At 41.3% G+C, this 11739-nt stretch overlaps 1 protein-coding gene across 1 annotated transcript in view; it reads right to left on the reverse strand.

The window, feature by feature from the left end:
* The window catches only part of KIAA1958 (KIAA1958 ortholog), a 47826-nt gene that overhangs the window by 22695 nt on the left and 13392 nt on the right, over window positions 1–11739 (reverse strand). Inside the window, exon 3 of the mRNA XM_017728276.1 lies at window positions 1–187. Within this exon, the coding sequence (XP_017583765.1) occupies window positions 1–75 (75 nt within the window). The 5' untranslated portion in view covers window positions 76–187. The remainder of the gene's footprint in view (window positions 188–11739) is intronic.

An 11739-nucleotide genomic window follows, 5' to 3' on the forward strand; every position in this document is an offset into this window, starting at 1 on the left:
GATGGTCCCATGGCTGTGGGCCCAGCTCACCAGCTTGGAGAGATTTTCGGAGGAGGTGTGAAGGCAGTCCTCCATGGTACAGGATCAACAGTGCCTTGCCACTGGGAAGTCAGCTGAAGACACGGTTCAGATCACAGGGTCCTGGCACTCGTGGTCGTGTGTTGCCAAGCTCATATTTACTGCTCACCTGCAGAGAGAGAGAGAGCAAAACCCTGCTCTTCAGCACTCCCAAAGCATGACCACATTTGCACGGGCAAATGAAACATTTGTACGCTCAGCTAAACCCATTTCACTCTTATCTCATGCTCTTCAAAACATGTCTCAAAACTATGCCTGGTTATAAGCAGCCTCATTCCTCATTCTCAGGAACATCCCTGCAATATACAACTGAAGAGAAAACTGATTTTCAAACAAGCCAGTTCAGTATCAGCGGCAAAATGACTAGAAGCTTAAACCTCTGACAAAATATAAAAGCAGTCCAAAAGATGGTGATTGTGTGTTGATACCTAGGAAATTAAAATTAAAAATACAATTAATTTTAAACACCAGTGTGGCAATCAAGCACCAACTTTCATTGAATCTGAAGAAACAATAAAGTTTTACGTAATTTATGTACATTTGTCAATTGAATCAAATATCTCCTTTTCAACTGAATTTGAGAGACATCAAAAGGAAGGTTTGGAACTTGAGTTTTCAAATACAAGGAATAAGCAAACAAGCTTAGCCTTCACTGTTGTATACTGATAGTCATCAGTTGCTCAAAGGCTTAAGAGACTCTTAAAGGACCTACAAGACTTAAGCCACAACCTTCCCTCAACTTTGAGATTTAACATTTTGCTTTTTTTCATATTGTCTGTTTTCCGACATCTAAATAATTATTCAGTTCAAGAAAAGCTTTTGCCATTTTCATCAAAACTATTTAGAAATTTGCAGTACAAGATGACAGCAAAACCTGAGTGTCTCTCTTTGTATATACCTAATGACAGAGAAGTCATCTCCAGTGACCTCAGGCAGCTAAAGTATCTGTGAATTTCTGCTCATTTCTGCAGGTCTGTTTGGAGGCTCCCCCTAACCCTCTCTCCCCTGTGCTTTGTGAACATGACCTGCAAGTCTTGGAGTTCCTGTTGTTCTCATTTCACTTTTGTTTTCATATAGGCAAAAAAGCGCATTACATTTTTCCCAGATGAAATGCAGCATTCATGGCAATGTTACACCTCATTTTATTCCTTGTCCTCTTCTATACAAGCACTTTTGGATGCAAAATTAACTGTGTCAAGGCTTAAAAAGACAGCCACACGGTGCCTAACTGCCCCTGGGGAATGCCTTCCCCACAACACAATCAACACAAATTACTACCTGCCTACCTAGTTGCTCCTCAGTGTCACCTGTCACCAGTTAGCTGCAGATAATCTCTGTTTGCTCTGTGCCAAGGGAGGTGAGGAGGCTGTGTTTCAATGATTTTGCAGCCTGCACATCCCTGCCCACTCCCGTTCACCAGGCAAGGGTTGGTCTGTGGATAGCAAAACTGCAAAACTGGAAATAAAATAGACAAGTACTGCCTACGATCTGCCCCACAAGGCTCCTCCCAGGTCTTTTCACCCCATGCACTGTGAGTCTTTGGTGCGGTCAAGAATGGACCCAGCATGGGAATTTCTAGAAACTTTGCAAATTTCTAGGTATTTTTTCAACATCTTTGAAATTAAGCATGGAGGGAATGAATGAACAGGAGGAAGCACATCATTAGGAAATAAAATTGTGTAGAATTCAAGCTTGTTTTTGCAGTAGCTCAAGCCAGAGTGCATGCACAGAGAACAACTGCTACAATAACTTGAATTCTAGCCCACATGCAAACAGAGACTTGAGAGCATCAGCTGCAATTCAAAGCTCCTTGCATGACCAGAGCATCTGTGAAGTATAATAAATGCAGAAGGTCCCCAACTTGCAAGTCTTTCAGGAACTGGAGAAGACTTCCCTTTTCAAACATTAAACTTTTAAATATCTAAAACTTCTATTTTGTTACATTTTGTTATTTGTTTTAAAGCTTTTAAAGATTCACCATCATTCTTAACAGGGGTCAACACACCTGGGGCATCCATGTTTCTTCTGAGAGACATATTCAAAGACAGGTTCTTACAATGTATCCTGCCAAGAAGAAACACCAAACGACAGGAGGAGGAACACCATACTCATAGCAAGGCAAAGAAGAAATCTGGAAAGTGAACAGGGGAAAGGAGGGAGAGCTAAAGTCAGAAGCTGCATCAGTGTAAACCTGTGTGGTATCATAGAGCTGCTCAGTTGCCACACAACCAGGAATGTATCTTGGGAAGACAGAAAGCCATGTTTGGCTGAAGGACCATTTTCCCCTTAGGGAAATGAGATAAGGTCTGCCACTGTCTGACTGCCACGGTCAAAATTGTTTGTGCAGTTACTCAGAAGCACCGTGTCTTCAGTTTGCCAACTAAAGAGAAGTTGCCAATGGCACTTTGGCAGGGAGAGACTCATGCTGTAGAAAGCACAGCAAATGCATCATTATGTATGTACCTGGTTTCCTGAAGAGGACCTTGTCTGCTCAGTCAGACAGCATGATCCTGGATGACAGTCTGCTCTTGTTATCTAAATCACATTTTAGAGATTATGTAAGTTCTTCATTCAGCCTGGCAAGATCTGATAAAATGACTCATGCTTAATAACCTGATAACATGATAACTCTGAAATCATACAGTAACTAGCAAAAACATGCTGTAGCTTCAATGTGATCTACACTTTTAACTGCATTACAGAAGCCTTAATCTTCCACAGCACTTTTCTGCAGTTCAGAGCCTACAGTTCAGATACCTAATTCAGAGTGAAGCATATTTGGGTGCTGAATTCACTGCAGCTATCTGGACCCAGAAGACAGAGTCAAATTTTAAGGCTTTTTTAGATTTTACAACCTCATTTATAATGTACCACTATAATGACTAATGCGTACAGAATGTGTGATGTGCAAGAATGTGCTACTATTGCAAAAACATGCCTTGAGATCTGTTAGTGCATTAAGGGGGACATAATTTGATTTGGGAAAGGCAGTATTTTCTGTATCCAGAACCAGAGTTTTGCCATAGTAGGTCTATTTGATGACCAAAGGGCAATGAAAAGTAGCAACCTTTAAAGAGTAGCCCTTTTCCATGTTTTAGGATGGGACTTGTCTTAGCTACATTAATGCAGACAAAATTCTTCCTGGTTTTGCACAGAGCAATAGCAAGAGACCCTTTGTTATGATGCAGAGAAGATGCACTGACACCAGGCAAGTCCCAGGAGCAATAGCAGTTGGTAGCTGTCCAGCATGACCTCTTTCCTTTATCCCATAAAAAGAATGAACAAACACCATTGCAGAGCAGAGATCTGGCTACCTCAACTACATTTTCTCTTCTGGCTCCTTGCACATGAAAGTGATAGAGTGGAGTTTTGGTTAGGACCTTGTGGAAGGTTCCTCAGGACTAAAAGGGAATTCTGTGATATGGCTCCCTCAGAAAGGAGGCAGCAGAGGTGAAGATGCAGAGAAGGAGCTGAATGCAAAAAAAATGGGATGATGCACAGGTTTAGAGTGGGAAGTGGGTGTCCTCCAGCAGTGTCTGTACACTGGAACATGCATTTGATGGACCTACAGCTCAGGGAGGGTGATGTTATATTTTATTGTAAAGAAGGAAAAAAATCTTGTTGGGATTCTGTACTCTCACAGAACCCCAGGTAGTTAGCAATGGATTTCCTTCCCAGACTAATGTTAGATAAGTCAATTCAGACTAACTTGCATCACACATATCTATGTTTGAAATTTTATTAACGTTACTGATTTTTAGTACTTCCATGCTGATTCTTTTCCAAGGGAACAATATAGCCAGGACTACAGTAACAGTCCTCTTGGGACATGATGCCAAGGCTGATACTTAGAATTTTCTAAAAGTTCAAGGTTCTCAAGTAAAAATACAATGCAAAATTTACTTCTGTTAATAACAAAAAATAATTGTTCTAATCAGACAGCTGTATAAAAACTAAAACCCAAATACTAAAACATTAAAAGACAGGTGTAAAAAGCCCTTCATTTACTAATTTTACATAGAATGGATGTCAAACCAATCTTACAGCAGCTGAAACCTGACTTTTAAGTGTTTCTATGGAGAAGCAATGTTTTATCAGCTTCTACATTCAAAAAAACTTTGAAAGCAGTTGGGCTCTGCTTTCTCATACTTACAAAAGAAGCTCAGAATATTTTAAATCCTTTTTGTTTTCAGTCTCTCCACCCTGTCCAAACTTACCAGGCTATTACTCCATCACCATCTGAAGGGGAAGCATTGCTTCATTTTTTTGAAAGACCTATCTTTCCATACTTAAAAGCACTGTGTATTAAAGGTTTGGCCACCACAGTCAATCTCATTCAAGATTTTAGCTAATGGACAATACTAGGGCTTCTCTTATTACTAGCATTTCTTAAGCCAAAGGTTTTGAATTGATAAATGACTGAGGTCAATAACAGCAGAAATCTAAATTCATCCACAAAGGCAGAGTAGTACTGAAGTCCCCACAAAGTCCTCCTGCAGTCCCACAGGCCCTGCTAGCCATCAATCCAGGATCAGCTGCATATTGCTCTTTCACAAAGTACGATGCTGAATTAAACTCAGCAGGAGCTGCAGTCTTGCCCAGATAGCACCTCCAAATGCTGGGGGCCCCAGCCATGCAACAGAGCATCCAAAATCACACCACTGGTAATCACCTTCTCTGCTATCTCCTTTGAGGGGACCCTGCTAACAGTAGAGTTGAAACTCAGCCTCTTTGCCCCAGTGCTTTGATTTCTTCACTAATATTGCTCAGGAGGTCATCAAGATGACAAAGGACCAGGATGGACAACCAAAACAGACCAACAAACTGGAAGGAATGGGAATAGGTTAGTTCATTTTCCCTGATTTTTGACATCTGGAGTACAAAACTTCCATGTCAACTCAAATATTATTGAATTTACTTTCTGCTTGAAATAAGGACTATGAAGCAAGAAGAAGCAGAGAGAGAGAAAGCAAGCATGTCAAAAACAATGGCATCTTATAGACAAAGTATGAATCAACTAGTTTAACCAGTTCACCATGGGGGGAAAGGGTTGACTTCTACCTCTGATACAAACTGTATATGGCTCCTTTTACTTAGGAAGACCTGTTTTTAATTGAGTGTCTCTCCAGGAAACAAAAGGGTATACATTACAGAGGAAAGGCTCACAAATCCTGGCAAGTTTTGCAAGCCTGTGAGGTAGTTTGGCTATGTCATGTATCCTCAAGCTAGTGAGTAATTCCTCCAGTTATGCTCATATGTGACTGTTCCTTAACACTTTCATACAGTCTCTGGATGGTGTCTTCAAGGGAAAAATAACCTCTCACCACAAAAAAATCACATCTCCAACTTATGTAAGCTTATGCTATTTGTTCATGTTTTAGCTCTGTAAGAAATTATTTAGAAATAAATAGGGATACACATTAGGAACAGAACAAAACCTTCATGCTAATTTGCCACCTCCGCAATTCTAGGATCCCAAATTTTACATAAATTCAGTCATTTATGTGTAGCAAGTGCCTTCCCTCTAGTGTGTCTCAGAGATTTTGTGCTTATATTTTGGGCTTTCTGAAGTCAGCAGGAGCTGTGCTGCTGAATAAGCAGGCTTTACTCTCAATGAACCACAATTACAATTCCTATCAGTAACAAGCAGCACCATGCTTTCCTGAGAAAGGGGCTCAGAGGCTAGTAGGAAGGAAAAATAATGCATTTGTTTCTGGGCAAGTAATGCTGTACTTCATTCAAAAAAATGTCATGGTTGTCTGTCACATTTGCTCCACAAGGCTGCAGTTCCTTCTAAGTTGATGGTTAGTCTTCAGGATGCTTTCCTTGCCAAGTGTGGCACACCTTCAGCTGCAGCTGTCATCACAGCAAGCCAGAGCAAAGCGGCAAAACCTGTTTGCTGCTGAAACTCCTTCAGCTGGCTGGGACAGCATTTGTGAGTTTCCTAACCTTTTCATGTGGAAGACTATCACAGGATTAAGAGCCTCCCAAGGGCCTGCCTCATTCACAACGTAAAATGATTCACCCATTGACAGCAGAATTGACTAAGGGAACAGTCTGGGGGCTCGATCCTTAATCTGAATGTAATGCTACCACTGTTTCTGGTTTTGTAATCTTTTTCCCCAGCACCTACTAAACAGGGGCTACATGAGCCCTGCTCTTGCACAGTGTGTCTGAAGGGTCACAGAGAGACCAAAAGAGCACCAGGAGAAGCAGGTGAAAAGGGAGCAGAACAGATGGTGCAGGAAACCTGGTCAATCTGAGCAAGATCTTGTCACGTAAGAACCTCTCTTATTACCTACATGCTAGTCTCAGTTAAGCTTCCTGAGACTGACGTGTTTCTCACTCCTTTTTCCCCAGCTCATTGTGATTCTTTTGGTAATTCCTCAGACATGTTAATTCCTTATCATGAATCCCCAGCCAAGCCAGCCCTTATGCTGGTGCTTCCCTGTCCTGAGCTTCAGTCCTCAGGAATATAAGCCTGATTTGGTTGTTCTCATTTGCAGGGTGCAGGATCATCAGAAGAATGGTACAGAAAGGCACAGGACTTCCTTGGAAGGTTCTTCCTTCCAAGGAACAGGTCAGAAAGGAAAGTGACCTGTACTAGTTTGAAAGCAAACCAGTGAGAGACTTGAAATCAGAACTACAATTTAATAGGAAAATTAAAAATAAATGTAATAGTACAAAAACACTGACAGAGTCAGGATATGACCTGGCACCCTGCCAAGGCAGGGTGGTGGTAGCAGTCCAATTAAATGGTGGCTGCAGTCCTCTTGAGATGATGTGGTTCTGTTGAAGCGGTGATCCTGCAGAGGGGTCTGGTCTTCCTCAGAAGGTCCAGTGGTGGTTATGTAGCTCCTGTCCTCTGGGACTCTAGTAGGTAAGGCTGACTGTGGTGTTCAGAATCTCAGATTATATCCAGGTAGGAATGCTTGGTTCCTCCCCCTGGGTGGAACATCTCACAACGGGATGATGTAATTTATGAGTCATGCAGTGAGGCTTGATAGCCCATCAACAAAAAAAATATCTCTCCAGAGAGAGTTGTCAGGGATGTGTCATGGAAGAGATAAAGAACACTGCCCCACCTGGTTTTAACAGATGGTGATAGAATACATACTCTTGGTTACATCTTACACTGTAACCTAAGACATAGCTTTCTCTAGTTCACAAATGTATCTGAAAAGTTGCTGAGTACCTACAGCTCCAGAGAAGTCAAAGCACTTGGCAGTGCTATGCTTCATCTTTTTTACCCTGTGTCTTCCTTACGCATGCCATAAAGAACATGTTCTGCCAGGCTCTTCACAGAAGCTCTGTGGCACTAATGTAATCCTGTAAAATATCAACACTCTACACTACTTACAACTGAGCAGTGAATAGCTGAACGCAGAAAAGATTTTAGGATTTTGAAAGCACCTAATAGAGTAAACATAGTGATAGTGTTTACATAGTGTAAACATGGAAGACAGAGAAATCCTGCTTGTTCACTTCAGTGTTTAGCAAGCACAGCCCTGAAACTTTCTCTCAAAGCCTCAATGAAACTCATTTTCTTAATAAAGACACTTCTCACAAAGTGAGATCTGCAACAAAGACCTGAGACAACAAGGACTCTGTTTTCTAGCTTAAAAAAACTGTGTTCCTTCAGATTGACAAATGAAAGCAAATTTTAGGACTAGCAGTTCTGTGGACCGACACACTGTTGGATGAACTGTCCAATAACCATTATGTGCCCCTAGGTTAGTGAGCAGAGAAAAGTGTGGCAGGAGCAAATATTTTCAGTTGTACTCATGGCTTTGTCTACTAGCAGCAATGGAGGTGATGTAGCAAGGATGATCAGCGCAAAATCTGTCCTGGCTTTCCAGCACTTGGAAAACCGTATAACTGCCATTTGTATGAATTTGGCTCTACCTTCCACTGAGGTTATAATGAGTCTGACACAGAACTTTTCCACATCTTCAAACAAAACCCATCCTTTTCATAAAGTGTCTTTCAACAGCAAAGGCAAAATGAATGTTTCCACCTCTAACATTTTTACTGTTGCACTGTTCCTCATTCCTTGAACAGAGGTAGGACCACTGTTGCACAGAAAGAAACAGTTCTTGTGGTGCAGCCAAGCTATCCACCATCAAATTTGCTTAGAAGACTCCACTGCAGTGGCCATTGAACAAGGTCCAAAATGTCTTTTCTGTGATGTTGGACTTGCCCAAGGAGTAATGTCACTGCAACCACTTCCCTGGATGGATGAATTTTGGAGAGGCTAGATAGATGGGCTATGGCCAATTGGATGAGGTTCAGCTAGACCAAGTGCTGGGTCCTGCACTTTGGCCACAACAATCCCATATAGTGCTACAGGCTGAGGGCAGCGTGGCTGGAAAGCTGCCCAGTGGAAAAGGATCTGAGGATGCTGGTCGACAGTAGCTGACCATCAGCCAGCCATGTGCCCAGGTGGCCAAGAAGGCCAATGGCATCCTGGCCTGTATCAGCAATAGTGTGGCCAGCAGGACCAGGGCAGTGATTGTCCCTCTTTACTTGGCACTGGTGAGACTGTGCCTAGAGTGCTGTGTTCAGCTTTGGGCCCCTCACTGCAGGAAAGACACTGAGGTGCTGGAGCGTGTCCAGAGAAGGGCAAGAGATCTGGGGAAGGGTCTGGAGCACAGGTCTGATGTAGAATGGCTGAGGGAGCTGGAGCTGTTTAACTTGGAGAAAAAGATGCTCAGGGGAGACCTTTTCACTACAACTCTACAACTCTTTGTGTAGCCAGGTGGGTTTGGTCTCTTCTTCCAGACAAATAGTGAAAAAATAAGAGGACATAGCCTCAAGGGGTTCAGGTTGGACATTAAGAGTTTGTTCACAGAAAGGGGACTAAACATTGGAATAGGCTGCCCAGGGAATTGATGGAGTCACCATCCCTGGAGGTGTTTAAGAAAAGATTGCATGTGGCACTTACTGCCATGCTCTATTTGACAGGGTGGTGTTCAGTCAAAGATTGTACTTGATGATATCAGAGGTCTTTTTCAAACTAACTGATTCTGTCATTCTGTGGTTTTGATTTCTGTTTTTTGAAAAGCCCGAACTGCTTCAAATATGCCTCTACACTCACATAATTATTTTATCGTTGGTTTTGATAACATTTTTTAGCTCAGTCACCAGTACTTCAATCCCTTTAGTAATCCAGATTCTGTTGCTTTGAGTTCACATTTTGTCTACCAAAACGTAAAAACCCAAGAATAAGACCTCTTGCTCCATTTTTCTCAATCCAGTATCTCTTGTAAGTGCTAGAAATTCCTGCCTCCACTTTTAATGACTCCAACCTGTGTTTTATACAGAGCTGCCATCATCACTCAGAGCAAGCTGGGCAAGGGGCTGAGGTGACAACAGCAACACGACTTTCCAGAGAAAAAAAAATGTCCCTGGTTTTGCTTTTGCCAGAAATGTGTCTTGCAATAACCAAGCAGGGGCTCTCAGGTACACCAGTACTCGATGCAGAACCTCTGGTTTAAAACCTGCTTTGGGAAGAGGCAAAAATGATAGTGACAGGGAACTCTGCATCCAGTCAACACTTTTAATAGTTAAACAGCTCTGCAGAAGCAGTACCAGGGTGAAGACCTGAGATTCACAGTGCCTCCACAAACTTTGTCAATATGAGTGTCAAAGGCAACATCTGCATAAATGTGATGGGGACAACAATGTACATTGGTATACCATGCAACCAGTGCTACAACACAGAGGAGTACTTGAGAAGATGCCTGTGCATCAGGATTAGTAAAACATAACAGGGAGTTTTGCTGTAGCCTCAAGTCAATCTTGGTCATCTCTCATGTTTTATTATCTACGTATTCAGCAAAGATATTTTTAAAGAAAGAACATATCTTCTGAGAAAGCATTTCTGAAAAGTATATCAACAATAAGATTTTAAGGTCCTGAGCATTTGAAAAAAACAGTCTATATTTTACTGAAGTTACCAGGGAGCTTTTCTATCATGGATTGCTTATATTGTGTTGTTTATTAAAATTTGTTCCAAAATTGCATCTGCCTTCACACCATTTCTCATGATGACCTGAGACTAAAATTGCATTATATCAAAGATGCTAGGATTTGTCTCAGCCTGTAGTTCACAATCATTCTTTAATGGAGAGATCACACCCCGTGTTGGGAAAATGTTTAAAATACATAATTTCCTGAGTTTACAACGAAGTGTGTGTACCCTCTCTAACTTTAGAATTACAGTGAGAAGAATCAAGCACACACAGCCTGAAGGCAAGATGCTTTCCCTGGCTTTTCATTTTCCTAGAAATTATATTAAGAGAAAGTCTGCACATGATTTACTGAAAATAGGAATATTAACACTGACTTGCACAAAAATTATGAAGTCCAAACTCTCCCATCTTCTTAGAGGGAAACCAATCCCTTCACTTCCAGCCCAAACAACTTAACTATTCCATGCTATTCCTCACAAGCAAATGCAAGCAGCTTCTGTGGATGAAAGAATTTACTGTGCCAGATTTGATTTGTTATTTTTATTTCTAGGATTTCTTTCATTTCAATCAATTGAAAATTGGAATAGTGCTACTATAGCAATATTGAAAACATGCATTACTTGCCTAAATAGTGCCAATGAAACAACACTATTAACCTCTTATGAAAAATGGAGGTTATTTCCTACAGAAATTAGAAAAATTGTAGAAACTCAGCATTTCTGTATAACGATGAAATTTACTAGAATTTAACAGTTTAGGTTTTTCCTTTTTTTAACACAGAGATGGTTTTGGATGTTAAACAATTCTCAAAGGACTTAATTCTCAGCAAGAAAAACTTCCTGAACTGTCTTTACAGTGTGCTTTTTGAAGTATCAACAATTATTGTTATCATTGAACTATTGGCATTACTCTGAGGTTCTGTCCTACAGCTGCTTTTTAAAATCTTTAAAAAAACCCCTCCAGTCTCAGAGAAAAAAGTTATTCTTGGCAAACAAACTTGAAAAAAATACAAGAAACTTAAAGATAGCAGATTATTCCATGAACAGGCTTGTATCCAACTGTGCACAACAGAGCATAGGCAACTGAGTCCCTAAGAAAAGTTCCTAGAACTGACTTTGACATGATGTAGAAAAACCAGTAATATAAAAGCTGCCCTAGAAATGAGCTAGCAAAGATTTGCATTCAAATGTAAACCAGTCAGAAATACACTTACATCCTGTAGCTGACAGCCAGAGGACAAAAAGATTAGAAATGCTTCACTCAACTATGTGCCAAGTTTCCTTTTATCCCTAGAAACATATCTAGCTGTGTGCCTCTAACATGATATAATTGATCAATTGAGATTAAAATGAAAATTAAACCGAGATTTAAAACAGATTACATTTCAAGGTTAACGAGATGAGTTCCCTGAAACTATGCAGAGATCGATGCCTCATGATGCTTATCCACATACAGGTGAGGGGTTGGTGGCAATCCCACAGGACAAGCAGTGTGACCTACTGTTCTCTTGATGGAGAAGGTGGAGAATGGGACATTCAGAGACCTGAGGGACCGAGCCCACCCAGGCCACTCTGCATGCCACCACAAAAACTTGCAGGTCTGAGTTCAGTGGGGCTGAATGTACGTGGAAAAGGTCCCTTTGACACTGGCTGGCTTAGTCAACCCAGGCCCCAGTTCTCAGAAGCAT

The sequence above is a fragment of the Corvus brachyrhynchos genome, unplaced genomic scaffold (assembly GCF_000691975.1).
Source record: "Corvus brachyrhynchos isolate BGI_N302 unplaced genomic scaffold, ASM69197v1 scaffold90, whole genome shotgun sequence".
Lineage (NCBI taxonomy): Eukaryota > Metazoa > Chordata > Aves > Passeriformes > Corvidae > Corvus > Corvus brachyrhynchos.